At 43.4% G+C, this 19,077-nt stretch overlaps 1 protein-coding gene across 2 annotated transcripts in view; it reads left to right on the top strand.

Moving 5' to 3' along the window:
- LOC126344332 (tyrosine-protein kinase Dnt-like) overlaps positions 1-19,077 on the top strand; it is a 211,478-nt gene that overhangs the window by 141,977 nt on the left and 50,424 nt on the right. For both annotated transcript variants that reach the window (XM_050002011.1, XM_050002012.1), the window contains exons 4-5: positions 11,100-11,230; positions 16,507-16,681. In XM_050002011.1, coding sequence (XP_049857968.1) covers positions 11,100-11,230; positions 16,507-16,681 — 306 coding nt within the window. The remainder of the gene's footprint in view (positions 1-11,099; positions 11,231-16,506; positions 16,682-19,077) is intronic.

The raw sequence follows: 19,077 nt of genomic DNA, 5'->3' as shown, positions 1-19,077 counted from the left end.
CTGTTCATTTCGTTCAGCAGATCATTTAATTCTTCTTCACTTTCACTCAGGATAGCAATGTCATCAGCGAATCGTATCATTTATATCCTTTAACCTTGTATTTTAATTCCACTCCTGAACCTTTCTTTTATTTCCATCATTGCTTTCTTCGATGTACAGATTGAAGAGTAGGGGCGAAAGGCTACAGCATTGTATTACACCCTTCTTAATACGAGCACTTCGTAATTGATCGACCACTCTTATTATTCCCTCTTGGTTGTTGTACATATTGTATATGACCCATCTCTCCCTATAGCTTACCCCTACCCTTTTTAGAATCTCGAACAGCTTGCACCATTTTATATTGTCGAACGCTTTTTCCAGGTCGACAAATCCTATGAACGTGTCTTGATTTTTCTTTAGCCTTGCTTCCATTATTTGCCGTAACGTCAGAATTGCCTCTCATGTGCCTTTACTTTTCCTAAAGCCAAACTGATCGTCACCTAGCGCATTCTCAATTTTCTTTACCATTCTTCTGTATATTATTCTTGTAAGCAGCTTCGATGCTTGAGCTGTTAAGCTGATTGTGCGATAATTCTCGCACTTCTCAGCCCCGTCTTCGGAATTGTATGGATGATGCTTTTCCGAAAGTCAGATGGTATCTCGCCAGACTCATATAATCTACAAACCAACGTGAATAGTCGTTTTGTTGCCACTTCCCCTAATGACTTTAGAAATTCTGATGGTATGTTATCTATCCCTTCTGCCTTATTTGACCGTAAGTCCTCCAAAGCTCTTTTAAATTCCGATTCTAAAACTGGATCCCCTATCTCTTCTAAATCGACTTCTGTTTCTTCTTCTATCACATCAGACAAATCTTCACCCTCATAGAGGCTTTCAATGTATTCTATCCCACTATCTGCTGTCCGCCCCGGTAGCTGAGTGGACAGTTCGGCGCTAGCGGCCGTGCGGAGCGGAGGTCCGATACTTTCGCCTGTGCGGCGTGTGCGAGTGTTTGTTTACTTGTGGACTTAGTCTGCGCGCGGGCTAATAACAACGATCATGGCGAACAAGTAGAGAAAAACTACATTACGATTCAATTTCTGAAAAGACTACGAAAGACCAAAGGCTTTAGCAGTGGAACGATTCATACGAGAGGACGTCAAGATACCGCCAAACGATATTGTCGGAATTCACCTGTCCATCGTTAGTCCCACGGTGTATGTTAAGATGGTAAATGACGCGGCGTGTGAGAGAATTATACAGGCGACAAAAACAGGTCTCCGATTTTGCCATAGTGACGGGAATGTCGGCACGGTAACTGTAGCACATGTTGGTCTGGGTGTACGGACAATACGTGTTTTTGAGCTGCCATTTGAGCTCCCGGCTGACGAAGTTATTGAGGCTTTTAAGCCATACGGCACGGTACATGGTCACACAGCAGAACGCTGGACACAATTCGCCACGTACCCCGTGCTTAACGGAGTGAGACAGATCACTATTGATCTTCAGAAGCATGTACCGTCCTATCTGACAATTGGTGGTTGTCGGGCGGTGGTGATTTACGATGGGAAACCACGTACATGTTCTGGCTGTGGCCAGGAGGGACACCTCAGGTCGAACTGTATGCAACGGCGGATTACGCAACTGCCTTCAGATGTGCGGGAGCCGTCGCCGGCGAAGACAGTACTACCGATCACCTATGCCAAAGCCCTCACTGCGTCCGCTGATGACCGAAAGGACACAGCCCCGGTGGAAGTTCCCGATGGCACTCTCCGAAACCTTGTAGCAGACGTCGGGATGACAGAGGATGCTGCTCCATCGAGCATACAGTCTACGGCGACAACATCAGTTGAGACCGAACTCCTACCAAGGACACCGATAGTACACGAAGCAGTCCCAGCCACTACGGATGCTGGTCCGTCTGGAACGCACTCTGTGACGACAATATCAGTTTCAACAGAACTCCCGCCAACTACAACGATGGGACTCGAAACACTTCCAGTTCCTTCGGATGCTTTTCTGTCGGGCAGCCGTGATTCCCTACAATCTGAGGACACGAAAGGAAGATCACGCAAACAACGTTCCCCGAAAAGGAGGAAACGGCGTCGTCGCACATCTCCTAGGGATGACTCCCCCTGCCCCGACGACGATGTGCCTGTGGACCAAGACGACACAACAGCCTCTACGAAACAGGATGAGGCAATGGAAACTGTTCGATCAGACCCGCAGCGGTCTGTCACATTGACGGTAATTGCTAGCGTCCCGATGTCGTATGTTAATTCGTAGCGTTCTCTCTCCAGAACAGACGACACCGGGTGGATCGGTGAATGTGCAAACAGCTACTGGCGAATGCCGTGATGTGATAGCGCTGGCGGAGGAGTGCCGGCTTAAAGCGGCGATGGTGGCGGTTGATTTTGACAGTGCTTTTGATAAGGTGCGCTACAACTATCTGCACGCTGTACTGGAACAAATGGGATTTCCAGACTGTTTTACTGGTCTCATTAGAAGGATTTATGGGAGCGCACAAGCCTTGGTACAGGTTAATGGGAGTATAGCAGGGCCCATTCAAATTCGACGTTCCATTCGCCAGGGCTGCCCTCTTTCGATGCTGCTGTTCGCGATAGCGTTGGAACCATTAATTGGGAGGCTAACAAATTCTCTTTCTGGGGTGGAACTGCGGGGCTACACCTTCAAATGTCGTGCCTATGCGGACGACCTCCTGCTGCTCGTTCGTTCTGAGGAAGAGGTGAAGACGGTCCTTGAACTGTTGTTGGACCACAGTGTGACGGCGGGTAGTGCAGTGAACATGAACAAATCGGCGGCAATGCTGGTGGGAAGGGGCCTTACGCCGGAAGAAATCAGTCCGTTTCCTTATATGCAACGATTCCGCTATCTCGGCATAGACTTTACCTCATCTGTGAAACATACTGCGGCAGTTAACTACCAACGTATTTTACAGACAACACGTACCATGGTACGCCAACATCTCCTAAGGCGCCTTGATACTTTGCAGCGAGTCGAATATCTGAACACTTATGTGGTTTCTCGAATGGTGCATATTTCGCAGATCCTGCCCCTACCACTCACGCTCGGGCATCGACTTCAATCAGCACTAGGCTATTTTGTGATGATTGGGTCGCCCCTCAAGGTGCGATACGCAACGCTCACGCTCCCTACTGACAAGGGGGGACTCGGACTTACGAATGTTCTCTGCCGAGCGACGGCGCTCCTTCTAGCCACGATGTACAAGCAATGGTGTAGCAGGCGTGATTCCCTTACATCCCGCCTACTGGATCTCCTAGTTCCAGCGCCCCTCACACCTCCGGTGGCGGTGGGCAACATTACGCCACATTTTGCGCATGTATCAACATTTGTCGTGGAACTTAGTTGTATCAGAGACGAGCTTCCGCGCACGAGACCACCATGCGCGAAGGATTTTTATATTTGGCTGCTACGACGGCTAAGTCGTAATGTCATTGAACTGAAACACCCCACGTTGCATTGGCCGAAGATTTGGAGATATGTGCACCAAAAATTCTTTCCTACCTTCGTTCGGGCACTGTGGTTCTCTGTCACCTGTGGCAAGTTCAACACCAACCAACGACTCCATGCAATTGGACTAGTGGACACTCCACTGTGTCCGAAATGTCGCCAAGTGGATGACGACCATCACCGCTTAACTTGTATCGCGGTGGAGGACGTATGGCTCCTAGGACGACAGATGGTGGCTTGCTACCTCCCTGTGACCCCGCAACATATTACACCTGCTTTCTTCTTGCATCCGGAGAGTGACTACTTTCCGGCGACTAAATCACAATCGATCATCTGGGTCAAAGGTTGGACGATCGCGTACCTCTATGGGGATGCTGCCAAGTCGCGACTCGACTTTTGGTATTTCTTACAGCAAGCCCACAATGAGGTTCATAGATGGTCACACTATCGGAAAATCTTTGCCAACTATCTTCAGGCAGTCTTTCTCGACCCCCCACGCAGTTGGGATGTGCCGGGTGCAGTCGGTGTGCACATTTTACAGCTGATAATGAACCTCACGCTTCTCTCACCGCTCCATATGTAATGCACACACTATACCATAAAATGATCTACATGATCTACATGTTCCTTTCAACAGGGTGATTGTGGAAAATAAATAAATATAATAAATAAAAACAACATCCCTGTATCCCTGTCCCTTTACATTTGTGATTTGTTTTACAATGATTTTTTTGTTTTTGTTTTTGCTGAGGATGCATTTTATTTAGTGTTTGTGAACCACCCAAAAAAAGGTGGTAGAACACTTGCACACGAAAAAAAAAACAAATAAAAAAATAAAAAAGGGGCTAGAGCACTGGTCTTGTAAACCAGGGGTCGTGAGTTTAATTCTCACAGGGGACAAACATTTTAAATAGAAGGATGGTAACAAAAAAAAGTGGTCAGCGCGACAGATTGTCAATCCAAAGGGCCCGGGTTCGATTCCCGGCTGGGGCGGAGATTTTCTCCACTCAGGGACTGGGTGTTGTGTTGTCCTAATCATCATCACTTCATCCCCATCGACGCGCAAGTCACCGAAGTGGCGTCAAATCGAAAGACTTGCACCAGGCGAACGGTCTACCCGACGGGAGGCCCTCGTCACACGACATTTCATTTCACCTACCTGCTCTCTCTTCTGCATTTAACAGTGGAATTCCCGTTGCACTCTTAATGTTACCACCGTTGCTTTTAATGTCACCAAAGGTTGTTTTGACTTTCCTGTATGCTGAGTCTGTCCTTCCGACAATCATATCTTTTTCGATGTCTTTACATTTTTCCTGCAGCCATTTCGTCTTAGCTTCCCTGCACTTCCTATTTATTTCATTCCTCAGCGACTTGTATTTCTGTATTCCTGATTTTCCCGGAACATGTTTGTACTTCCTCCTTTCATCAATCAACTGAAGTATTTCTTCTGTTACCCATGCTTTCTTCGCAGCTACCTTCTTTGTACCTATTTTTCCTTCCCAACTTCTGTGATGGCCCTTTTTAGAGACGTCCATTCCTCTACAACTGTGTTGCCTACTGCGCTATTCCTTATTGCTATATCTATAGCGCTAGAGAACTTCAAACGTATCTCGTCATTCCTTAGATCTTCTGTATCCAACTTCTTAGCGTATTGATTCTTCCTGACTAATGTCTTGAACTTCAGCCTACTCATCACTACTATATTGTGATCTGAGTCTATATCTGCTCCTGGGTACGCCTTACAATCCAGTATCTGATTTCGGAATTTCTGTCTGACCATGATGTAATATAATTCAAATCTTCCCGTACCTCCCGGCCTTTTCCAAGTATACCTCCTTCTCTTGTGATTCTTGAACAGGGTATTCGCTATTACTAGCTGAAACTTGTTACAGAATTCAATTATATTTTCTGTACATAGGCGTTATCTCTGTATCTTTCGCTTCGGGGCCAGTGTAGTCTCTGTGCAAATGAATAGATGATCTCTAATCGCTTCCTGATTTTAAATAAGAACAGAACCTCTCAGAGCTTTTACTCAGGTCGGTTGACACACATTACTTTCAAAGTCATTGATCGCTCATTGCTCTCTTTACGCTGAACTTCGTTTCCTACAACTTTTGTTTCTCACCTTGGCTTTGACTTCTCTTTAATTTGAGATGAAATACTAACTAAAACATTTCTGCTGTACGTCTGTACTTGTATCTCATGTTTTATTAATAGGAATTGTGACAAAAACTTTTTGTCAGCACTTACTCATAGACAGTTCCCTTGTACGGTGCTTTGAACGTTCTTCATAAATGATTTATATTCTAATTTCTCATAATTTTTTGCAGTGATGAAGAAAGCACCACAGAAAAATACATTCTCAGTGTTTAGGATACAAATAAGCTATGTACTCGTACAAAAAGGAAAACATAGTTTTCGGTTCTTATGAGATTTTTCACTCTTCAAGTATGTGAAATACATTTATGTATACATCAATGTACCGGATGATTGTGGTTAAACGTTCTCTACTTAAGACGTTATACCACGGAAACTAATCACCGTACTAGTATCAAACTTGGTAGCATTAACGTCCAGAGTATAAGGTGCATGATTTCCAGTCCTACAGCGCCACCGTCCAGTTCCAGCTACGGCCACCAGGTGATCAGACATCGTGATTCGTAGTCTCATACACCTGACCAGTTGCAGTGCGCTTGTTGACGTGTCAACATGATATTGGACAAAAGGAGCAGGGCTTTGTTAGTGAAGCTCTATTATCAAAACAACAGTAATGCTGCAGCTGCACTTCGAGAATACCGGCGGCTGAAAAGATATCGGAAGTGTCCTCTTTCTCCACCTGCTGTGTGGAGCATGATGAAGAAGTGCGAATCAACTGGAAATTCGGACGTCGCTCTGGAAAGAGCCCGACGACAGGTTGCCCCACAGGGGTTGGTGAAACATCTGTTACTAAGGCGGACAACGCGGCGTGAAATTCCCAATCCTCAGGCAGTGCGTGTGCTGTGTCACGACAGTTGAACATCTCGTGGTCCACTTTACGGAAAATGCTTCGAAGCATTCTCAAATGGTATCCGTACAAGATCTGTATCGCACAGCAGCTTGCACCACGTGTTGACTTCGCCCTCCACTTTCTCGCAAGGATTTAAGTTGACGAGGGCTGGTCTTGCACCATCCTCTGGACAGACGAAACTCATTTTTCTCTGCCGATTGAGGTGAAAGCAGAGAATTGCCGAGTGTGGGGATCTTCACCTCGAGTCACTGGGCATGGAGTGCCTCTGTATGTGTGAACGTGTCACCTTATGGTGAAGCTTCATAGCTACGTTCATTATTGTCCCATTGTTTTTGAATAGGTTGGTGCGCAAGGACCATAGATGTTCAGTGTGACTGGTCAGCGTTACTGCGATATACTTCGCCAATGCATACCCGCCCGACGGGAGAGAGACGCATTGAACTCAACAGTTTACATGCAAGATGAGGCCCCACCGCACATCGCTCGTGCAGTTCACCTGCTTCTCCGAAACACACTTACAAAGGACCGAATTATTAACCGATCGTTTCCAAGTTTTTGACCGGCACGACCACCTGATCTCACTCCCTGTGATTTCTGGTTGTGGGGCTACCTCAATGACAGGGTTTACCAGTGGAACACTCCACACGTGTGCTGATCTGAAGCGCAACATATCAAGAGATATAGCCAGCATGCCTACAGATATGCTTTGTTCTGCTGTGCAGAATGTAACCTGCGCTTTCAGACTCTTCTGGACACTTATCTCAGCCATACTGAGCCCCTTTTGTAGCAGTAGTGATACCGGTACGTAATGGTATCATGTGTGGTAGCAACACATTAAAAGTGTTTCAAGTGAATTGATTCTGCATTATTTCTCTTCCCCATTTCCTTGACATTAATGCTACCTAGTTTGGTATCATACGGTAATTAGTTTCCGTGTTATAACGTACTAAATAGGGAAAGTTTAATTATAGCCAACCAGAGGTTTGGTACGGAGTGACTATTCGGTATCTTACGTATCACGATATATGCATATATTGTACAGTACTTTTTACTCCTGCTAATGCCTATAAACATTTTAAGCTTATCATTAAAGAAAGTTGAACGCTACCGAGTTTACTGACACTGCATGTACTTGAATATTAGTGTAGGGTTTTTACTGCATGCAAATAATTTTTGAGTGATTGTTCTTGTTGAGGCTATCTAGGAAAGCGGAGTTGATGTGCAAAAGAAATAATGAAAAAAAAAATCAGTATTTTCATTAGAGGACGTAACATAATACTACAATTCACTGAAAGGAATATGGCAGTTGATTCGTTTACTAGGTGTAGGGATTATACATATGCTACATATTTAACACTAAACACTAACACTAAAATAATCACTATTACGTACATACAGTTTAAGTTCGCTGTTACTAGGCAACTAAATATACTCGTATACTTCGTACATAAGTTGAGAGGAATCAGTGTGAAACTACAAGGAGAAAAATGAAAAAGATATGCGTTCTAGACGCTGTAATCCTGTGGAAGGCAGTATCAACTCCAGCTGACTTGTTTCAATGTTCATTTGGGGTCGGCTTTTGCATTTTTTTAGCAACTTTTTTCCAGTGTTATACCGTATGAAATTCTTTCCAGCGCTGTCATTATTCTGCCACGGCTTCATTCTGCTGTTTTATAAGTCATTCATTCTAACAGATTATTTACTGTAACATCTCTGGTTTAAATATTTGTTGAGCTGGGCCGGCCGGTGTTGGCGAGCGGTTCTAGGCGCTTCAGTCCGGTACCGCACAACCGCTATGTCGCAGGTTGGAATCCTGCCTCCGGCATGGATGTGTGTGATGTCCTTTGATTAGTTACGTTTAAGTAGTTCTAAGTTCAAGGGGACTGATGACCTCAGATGTTAAGTCCCATAGTGCTTAGAGCCATATGAACTATTTTGTTGAGGTACAACAAAGAGATGGGCAGTAGTCATTTCAGGCTTTGGTCGATGCATAGATGCTGCAATTCTACATGTTTAGTATATCTAATAGCTGCATTAGAATTACTGTTTACCCTCTTGGTCATTATAAGCATTATCATTTTTAAAGAGAAATTTCTACCGTTACATTTCAAGTTCGCAGCTGTTCAACAGCTTAATGTGACTAGACAGTCTTACATGTTTCTGTTATACAGGGTTAACGTTAATAAAACCGGCAAAATTCCAGGGACGGATTGCTGACTGGAATTGGAGGGAAAATGTTCCTATGAGCATGTGTCCGGAAATGGACTGTCAGTCCACACACTGATTCTGTGTCTATGCTAATGAGACGCCGGCAGGCCACTGATGAAGATTATGTAGACAGATGCTGCTAGGTCTAGTAAAGGTTGCTTCGGTGGCATAATGGGCCGATGATAGAAATCCCATAATTGCAATGGTCTGTTGCAAATAACAGAGACACAATGCTTCCGTAGAGGGAAATCCGCTCCTGATAATCCTTCCACACGTTGCATATGGTAGGGATAATCGCGGTCGTCGTGCAGGATACACATAATAGTACTTTAGCCTATACGATGTTGGCGGGTCACTTGCCTGGAGCTAGTAGTACGAAAAAATGTCTCTGAGCACTGTGGGACTTAATAGCTTAGGTCATCAGTCCCCTAGAACTTAGAACTACTTAAACCTAACTAACCTAAGGACATCACATAACACCCAGCCATCACGAGGCAGAGAAAATCCCTGACCTCGCCGGGAATCGAACCCGGGAACCCGGGCGTGGGAAGCGAGAACGCTACCGCACTGCCCCTGTAGTACGGTTCGTCTCAATATTCTGAAGAACACGGTCCTCCAGATCTTGTGTATGCACAGTCCACCGCCTTCCTACACGTTTGTGCGTCTCAAAGGGCGAATGATCACACGAACGTCCAAAAAGAGCTAGAAATGTTGTGTGATGTGGTTGGTGTCTGGAGGGTACTAGTTCCAATGTAGCAGTGCTGCCTCTCGACCGTTTTCATCTACTTGGTGGTACACAAACACCACCTCGGCTTGCTCACGATGTGAGTATCGGATCATTCTGTTGCTTTCAGTACGTTGCGTTAATTACATAGCCTGCAACACACAAGCAGCACACGGCACATGGTCAGAGCAACTTTCATTCGTCAGTGCCATCTTCCGTGGTAGCAATGCATTTCCGGACACATGTTCATGGGACCTTCCTTGTTCTATTTCCAGTCACGAATACGTTCCCGTATTTTATCGGTTTCGTTAACTTTCACCCTGTGTACTAAAGTTGAAATAAAATTTCTAGAAATTTTCATGATTGTTCTGCTACCGCTCGACAACTTCCTACACTCCACACAGTATTCAGTTTTTCTCTGGCATCTTTCTTTGTTTCAAATTGGATATTCTCGTCTCATCACAGAGCCGAGGATTTTCTCTATGTTCTATCTGTTTCTAATTCTATTATGTTTAGTTCCTTCTCCTACTACTATTCGTGCTATTACGACAATAATGATTACACCTATTTATACTAGTACTAACACAATAACTACTTATAATACCATTCTACTTCATTGGAGATACAAAGCCATAATCTTAAGGAATCAGTGCAGCATTTTTATGGTATAATCCGTTATTTATGTAAACTTCTCTATCATTTCAAAACTGGTTTCGGCTTTTTAAGCCATTTTTCATCAATAAATGGGTTCAAAAATGGTTCAAATGGCTCTGAGCACTATGGGACTTAATTTCTATGGCCATCAGTCCCCTAGAACGTAGAACTACTTAAACCTAACTAACCTAAGGACAGCACACAACACCCATTCATCACGAGGCAGAGAAAATCCCTGAACCGAATAAATGGGAACACAGTGTTGTGAAAGTAAATTAAGCGAAGGGTAGATACCTACGAAAGTTGTCATATTAACAAAAATAGCAGCGAATTCATGTTTTGTGTTTCCATTAGTTTTACTTTGCAAATGTTGTTGACGTTTCGACAGTTAGTTTTTACGCAAACGGCGGGAAATGTGCGAAAACGTTATCTTTACCAAAGAATGAAAGTGGGTGTCGTCTACTAATTTCAAAGATCTGTTTGTATACATGTATAGGCAAAGGAAAAAAGTAATTTGATTCCACAACATTGTATTCCCATTTTGCATCGGTAATATAATGCGCTATTCTCTACAGATAATCACTGGACAATCGCTTAACAAGCCGAAATCATTTATGAAACGAAGAAAATAAATATCAGCTTTTGTAGGAAAAAGTGTCTCATTCATTCACTCTGACGAAAGGTGAATAAGCATCACTTCTGTTTTTAATGAGTGCTACTCGCTGATCTCGTGTCATGCTGTGGCCGGATGTTCAACGTTCCCTGGGCTCCCTTACTGACTTTTCTCGTCGACTGTTGAGTATGTTTAGCTCTTGCTTCAGGTACCACCAGAAGATGAAGAGTATCAAAATATTACTTTAGAGTAAATTTTTCGAACGGATCTTGAAACTTCGCTCCCTGACTTTTAAAACTCTTTAAGCAATGGGTCTGCCAAAATCGTCATAGTGTTCGCGGGTCGCAACACGATAATCTAGTTGAAGGCATCAATTGCTCTGTGGAGTGCTGAGAGAGACTTTGGTGCTGCGGTTGCAGGGTTCGGTTCCCGTGCACGGGAGTGGTGAGCGCGGAGATCCAGGTGCTGCTGCAGCTCAACGTGAGCTCGCACAACCCGCTGCACAACCAGACCTGCCTCAACTTTCGGCGTAACAAGATCTGCCTTAAAGGTCAGTCAGACACTTGGAACTTCTACCTTTTTTCGTTAATTTTGTAAAATGTGTGTGTCCAAACTTCGCATATTTGTAGATGTAATACAGACTAATACATATGTTACATATGTTTAAGACTGTTTAAATAGTTAGCAGCTGATTAAATAGACGAAAATATCCGGCGGGAAAGCAGCGCTGGAAGATTCGGACCTACTACAGATGTCATACGTGTCGAACAGAGGAGCGTTTCCACCAGAGTGAAAGATGGGAATTCTCCGTGGTTCCGGTGCGACATGCAGCTCGAATGTGTCTTGCGGTTACAAAGTTCTGTAGATTTATAAATCAGATATTTTTTGAGTACCTCAACATGAAATTGCGTATGCTGAATATTTCGATGAGTAGGTACACACATCGCCCTGGTCAGTCTTTTGTTGCATTAACTACACATACCGATAAGTAAAACAGCTGTGTTTTCCAGGTTCGTGTTACTGAAAGAAACTAGCTGTGGAAACTGCAGATGAATATATTTGTTACCGACATTCTACACAACTATTCATACAGTAATTATAATAAGAAAGAGATGGAAAGCAGATAATCCCTCTAAATAAATATCAAAATTACTCTAGCAGTTACAATTCGGCAATCTCAGTAGTAAATAAGTCTTATTTCCTTTATAAGTGCGTGATTCGAAGAAAACTGAAGTTAGTATTTTGTCTATAGCGCCTCAGGAACGATTAATCTTTCAGTAGGAGCAGGGCACTGGCCATTGGCCACTGGCCAATATGTGCATTTAGTAACGCTATTTTAGGCACTGTTTATATATACTACTGCTGACCCCTCTCGCATCCCACTCTCCGTCGTTTACGGTCATTCCAGTCTCCTTCATTAAGACCTCTCGCCGTCATTGCTTCTTTGACGTCGTCTTTCCAGCATCTCGAAGGTCTACCGCGCTTTCTTCTTTGATGTGGAGTCGATAGCCATACACGTTTTGGCCATCTTGTGTCTGGCATACGCTGTAAGTGACCATACCAGAGTAGGCGCATCCTTTCTATGTAGTCTAGGATTGTGCTTTCGACATTCGTAACCTCCCTGATCCTATCATTTCTAATACGATCAAGCCTGGAATATACACAACTCCGTCTGTAGAAATCCATCTCGACAGCGAGCAGGCCATCTTTGTGTCTCTGAGTTTGTGCGCACAACTCCGCACCGTATGTTGTGATACTTTCAATAACTGTGTGGTAGATGGTATTTTTCGTTCTGCGTGTTGTGTTTTTGTTCCAGAGAAAACCATTTAGTTGTTTTATGGCTCGCTTGCCCTGGCAAATTTTATTGTTTATAGCATCCATACTTGTACCATCGGACGACAGTGTCACTCCCAAGTACTTAAAATTGTGACACCCTTTAACAGTATCAGCACTGAGTTGTAAGTCGTTAACAGCATTTCTTCCCACTTCCAGATATTCTGTTTTAGATATGTTTATGACAAGACCCCATTTTTCATATTCTTCTCTTAATTTGCGGAAAGTGTAATTTGCATCTTCCTCATCTCCAGCTACTAACACTCGGTCGCCAACAAAAATAACATGAACAAGATCTCATCCTCTATAGGGATACCCATTTCTCCGCATTTCCTTTTCCAGGATTTTAGTGCCTCCTCTAGGTAGATCTTAAAAGAGTGTAGCAGCGAGTGTGCATCCCTGGCGTAGACCGTCTGTCACCTCAAACTCTTGAGATAGTTGATTTCTCGCTGTTACCATTGCCATACAACCTTGGTAGAGGAGTCTGACAGCTTTCACATAGCTCGATGTTACGCCATTATCAATTAGACTTGTCCATAGATTGTTTTGTGGAAATGTGGTGTAAGCTTTCTGGAGGTCTACAACGACAAGGTAGGTCCTTTTCTCCACTAGGTTTTTTGAGGGTATTCTTCATCAGTACAGGAGCGACCAGATCTGAATCAATTTTGTCCTTCAGATTCCGTTATTTCTTCTTTTATCCTCTTTATCAGGATACGGAAATAGACTCTAGCAACGGATGGCAACACACTAATATCACGATACTTCGCACAATTTCTCCTGTTGCCCTTCCTAAATATTGATGTAATTTTTGCCTTTTTCCACGCCTTTGGGGCTTCGTCACCTCTAAGGTATTTGTAGAAGATCACTGCCCATATTTCAAGGAGTTTTTGCGGTGCTTCCTTAACCAGATCTATATAAAGTAATCCTGGACCTGGCGACTTTGTGTTTATCATGGCATTAATTGCAGTTTGCACTTACTGCGGGGTTATCGGTGGTATATTATCATTACTTATTTCAATTTCTGGCGGGTTCTCAGTGAATGCCACTCTGTTCTCAGTTAATAATCCTTGGCAGTGTTGTAACCATTCCTGCATGCTAATAAGGTTTATGTCTCCTTCATTTTTATTCTGTATTCTCATTGTTTTTAATAACTTCCAGGTTCTATTTGCTCCCGTATTCCCCATGCTTTTTTGTATATCTTCACCGGTTTTCTGCCAGGATTCGTTATTGGCCTTAAGTATTGTTTCCTGTGCATCTTTTCTACGCTCTCTCTATTTTCGCCAATCATTGTCTGATCTTGAGTGCAATCATTTCTTTCTTCTCACTTTCTACCTTGTCTTGTACCGGTGGTTCCAGCAGTCATAACATATTCTACTACGCTTTTGGATTTCTTTTTTTCCCCAGTGCTTCATAAGCTGCGTTATGGATGGCTTCTTTAACCATCTGATACATCTTATGTACATAGGTTTCTTCAACGGCAGCAAGACGTTTTACTAGCCTTTGCTCGTACAAGAAGCGGGTAGAACTATGGTCAAGGCTTTGTAAATTATTTTGAATTTCCTCTGGTTCGCTTTCCACATGGATTTCTGTGTCTTTGATAAACTTGAATAATGTCTTAGACATTAGCAAAAAATGGTATGATTCGCACTCTGCACCTCTCATAGCCCTCACGTCCTGTACTACTAACTTTGTTGTTTGCTTTATTGTGACATAGTAAATAATGGACTATCGCTTGATTTCGCCCATGTGTATCTGTGGATGTCATAATGCTCGAACCATCCATTCAGAATTCTTAAGTCATTTAGCATGCAGAATTCTATCAGTCTTTCAACATTATTATTTATGGTTTCTTCACCATATTGCCGCACTATGTTATCATTAGCTTTCCATCCTGTTCTGGCATTTAGGTCTCCTTGTAAAATGGCTTCCTTGCGATTTTCTATATTTTCAAGAGATCTTGTCAGTTTAGTGTAGAATAAGTCTTTCTTCGCTACATCAGCGTCGTCGTTAGCAGAGGGCCCTTTATTTTCATCTGTACTTGCAGAATTCTATCACTGACATATATCCAGTTGGTTAGGTTTTATTTGGGTTGTTTCTTTATGGCAATAGCAACTATACTTTGGGCTCGTTGTTCCTTTGGTACCCCACTATATCTGTATATGTAATCATTCGTCTCTTCTGAACTATACTCTTTCACTTTGGTTTCTGTTAGGCCCACTATGCTGACGTCAAGGCGCTTTATTCCTTTAAAGACTTCAGATTGCTTTGTAGAGATTCTTTGTGTTATTCCATGTTGCAGTTCTCATTGTCCTTTATCGTGCCTGTTTTATTCTTCATTTTGATCCATTCCGTTCCGGGGGGAGGTTTTGCATGTAATTTCTTTTGCTAGGGGTGGAGTTCAGGTGCAACTCCAAACCCCCCACTTGGAGGTCCAGGTACTTTTTAATCATGGTTTTCTTCCACTAGGCGACTGCCTTTCTGGGCTCAGGGACTCTGTCTATCCCTCCCTTGGGTTTCTCTGTGAATGAGGTGCCACTTACGCCAAGTCCGCCGTACCGAAGTCCATCTTCTTCGCCTTCTTTGCGGATGTGGTCTTCACTCGTAACCCTGGGCATGGGTAACGCTTTATACCCCGCGATACTGGGTCCCCAGCAGAACTTTGCCACCAGCTCGAAATCCGGGCCAACTTTCGCGACATGGACGTGCCTTCTGAGAATTACCCTTGTGCGCTTAGAGAAGGGGGTCGAAGCACCCTGGACCGGCTTAATGTGCGTGTATGGTTCCACGCACAAAGTTTAGGCACTGTTTTGTGAGTAATAATCATGGACACATTTAGCACGCCAGACTCAGCGGTGGTTCACCTGGACCACATGTTGTCTGAAGTGTTTGTCGATACTAATGTAACGATCTTCGCAGATTAGTCAACAGAAGTAAACACAGTGATTTTTACAAGATATTTTCTGGAGAATATAGGAAGCCGTCATACTAGATGTTATTCTGTGTGACAGGCATCCGACAATGCGTATTCCCTACAAGGTAGTGATGAGACGACGTCATTTATTAGGGAGTCAACAACGTACAGATCACGTATTGAGTGGATGGTGGAAGTTCCTTTCCACAGATGAATTCTGCTTCATCCTGACTTGAGATGCGTGTATGCCTGAAAGGAAACTGATTGCCGTTACAGTTATAGGAACATTGTCAGAAGCTGCAGGTTTCACGGTGGTAGTTCTTCTGTGAAGCAGAGTCGTACTGGAAAAACATCTTCGTTGATGTCTGGGAGAATACCCTTCAAGGTCAGAGCTACATGTATCACGTATTAAAGATACGTATGCCGTATTTACCACTAGTAGGTCATTATTCAAAGAGGAGCAGCTAAGCTAATTTTTTTCATGTGAAGTAGTTTACTGAATGGTAACATCTACGAACCGTATGGAACGTGTCAGCGACAGAATAAGGTGTCAAAATCGACTTGAGTTGCGAGCCTGCCTGTAAGGAAACTGATTGCCGTTACAGTTACAAGAACATTGTCATAAGCTACAGGTCTCACAGTGGTGGTTATTCTGTGAAGACAGGATGCCTACGGACCTTTTAAACCATCACAGAGAGAATACTGTTCAAGCAAACAAATGGGTGTGACCAGTACGCATGATACACTATTCGTAGTTTTGTAATCGTAAATAGTTTTGAGGAAGAAAGAAAAATCGTACCGATGAATAAGACATGTAGTCTCATAGCGAACCATTTCGTTTATCATGCCTGTCACGTGGGCTGTAAGTTCGTGGAAAATATAACTGTTACTAGAGAAGAGTTTCACAGATCGTTGATCAATGGTTTGTCTCTCAAAGAGCACACATATTTGTTGGTTATGAACAATTCATGGAGAAGCGCTCGACTCTGTGTATGTTCCTGACCAGAAGCAGAAGTACGGGACGTTATTTAAGTGACGACACCATAGAAGTAAGACACTACGGAAGCCGTTTCTTTCTGCAGAGGAGGCGTCGCCGCGAAACGACTCGATCCGGCTGGACCCTGCCTCCCTGGTGACGTCTAGCGGCACCTTTTACGTGGCGGTCGGCTGCGCATGCGCTATGATCGTCGTCGTCATTGCCATCACGTCTGTTGTCTACGTCAAGAGCAAGAAGCTGCGAACCCAGCAGTCACTGCAGTGAGTATACCGCCGATTTCGGCCTTTATCTTGTGCCCTTTTCATGTGGTTAACATACGTTAGATATATAAATATTTTCATGTAATAGAAAGATGAAAAAGCAAGGCTTAGTTATGTACAAAATGAGTATATATAGAGAGCATAAAACCTTATCGTATGTTTGTAGAGGATCCATGTCAAATAACAGGAAAAGTAGACTCAGTTGTATTTAAGCAATTATGTCCCAACGATGTCTTTGAAACTAATTTAGAATTTAAGTAGTGCTTTTATTTATTTGTTAGTATGGCTCAAATGCATGAATTATAAACTTAGAGGTATGTAACAATAGAATATGTGTGTAGCAGAAATACAGGAAAGCAAAATTACGTACAAAAGTAACTAAATGTCAGTATCTAAGTGACGTGTGAGGACGGGTCGTGAGTCGTGCTTGGGTAGGGTCTGCTGGTAGAGCACTTGCCCGCGAAAAGCAATGGTCCCGAGTTCGAGTTTCGGTTCGGTACAAAGTTTAAATCTGCCAGGAAGTTTCAGGACCTAAGTTCCTAATCCTAATAAAAGCTGCATTATCAGCTTTCATGAGGTCGCTCCAACTCCTCTGATAGGAGCGCGAGTATAGTAACATAATGTGCTTGATTTTCTGGTTCGCAGTCCCACAGTCACAAAACGGAAACCCTGTATTATTTGTAAAGTAAGTCTGCCCACCGACCACGCCCATTGCGAGCTCTGTTCAGTTAGACCCATAGTTCCTTGTCGAGTTCTGTGCCAGCAGTACCACAGTTATACTTTCGGAACCACTGATGCTGTTGAGGATTTTCAGTAAGCTGACACTTCTGACCTCACAGGTCCCTCACCTCATTATTACTAGCATCTAGCTGTTCATCTTGCCGTAACGGTAGGTTTCTTGAACGGAGTCTATTTCGTCGTAAACTTTGTATGTATTCCCCTATGGGTAATTCCAGGTTCTCCTGTACCTTACGGTATCCCTGAGCAACGCCTCTCTTCTTCGGAATTGAGGGTGGATAGATGTTGCTCAGCAGAGGAAGTCAATAAATGGTCGTTGGTCGGATTGTCCAGTTACTAACTTCATAGTGTGGTTCAACGGAACGTCGATCAAGTTGGTGTGGCAGCTGTTTAGCCATAACAGGGCACAATACTCTGCTGCTGACAAGACCAGCGCAATGGATGGCATGTTAAAAGTACCTTGTAAAGAAAGTAGAGGCGGTCGTATTATGTCCGTTGAAGTTGTTTGTGACAAAGCGATGTTACACAGTTAACACTCGTTATTTTAATCATTGAAAATCCGTGTAGGTGTCATGTTATGGTTAGCGCACAAAGTAATTCATACAGAGGGCGGAGGGGGAGGGAGCACCAGAGGACGTTCCACTGTCATTCTGATGGAAGACATGTGGGACTTTTTGCAAAACAGCACTTGTCCTGAATAAGTCCAGTTTTTTAATCTTCACAGTCCTTAAACCACTTCGTTTGTATGGCATAAAATCAGCTTCCACAAACAATGTGCTCAGGTGCAGTACGTACATAGCCAGGACGACCACGTAGTTGAGGTACATAGAAATTGACGTGCCGCTACATTTTTCAATAAAGGGGATTAAGCTTCCTACATCTACCAGACAAACAAAGTGCGTTTATAGCTCTCTAGGACACAGCATTATAAGCAGTCGTTAACCTATTAAGTCGCTATGAAAAAGAGTCTCACTTGAGTTGCAAATCTATTCACAAAAATCTTTTAAGTTCATCAAGATATCTGATAATAAGTCAGCATTTGTGTGGAGGAAATTATCTCCTAAACCGGTATTAAAAAAAAACCTTTACTTGAATGAAATTGACCTCTGAGGATGTTTAGAGCAATGTACGGGTAACACGAATATGTGATTTCAGTTTACACAGATCTACCGACACCTCATGAGATCTGACCAAAAATACCAAATTACTACTATTTCACGGAGTGTGAAATCGAGTGCTAGTTAGCATTGTCAACACTTAACTGCAGAATATTTGTAAACAACTGACCTATAAGGAGATTTTGAAAATAATAAAGTCGTTCGGCATTGTCCCCAGGCGTAAATTCGGGTATCTAATCATGCAGGCGTTTCTGAATCGTCTCTCAATGACCCTTCCTCTCATAGCATGAAAAATTTATCTTTTGTCCGTTGAAAGTAGGAGGCATGTTTATGATGTTTGATGTTAAGAAAAGGGACTGCGCGGTCAAAAAACCTGCATCCCTTAAATGGCTTCAAGGGGACGGCCGTGATTCACAGCCACGTCCGGCGGACGTATCACCATCCACGATGCCACATGTGTTCAGCATACGAAACGGCATGAAGAGGTTTAGAATTCAGCTTAGGACACTGACAGAAGTGTTCGGTTTAGAAACTGTACAC

The sequence above is a fragment of the Schistocerca gregaria genome, chromosome 1 (assembly GCF_023897955.1).
Source record: "Schistocerca gregaria isolate iqSchGreg1 chromosome 1, iqSchGreg1.2, whole genome shotgun sequence".
Classification (NCBI taxonomy): domain Eukaryota; kingdom Metazoa; phylum Arthropoda; class Insecta; order Orthoptera; family Acrididae; genus Schistocerca; species Schistocerca gregaria.
This window is presented reverse-complemented; position numbering and strand designations above follow the sequence as displayed.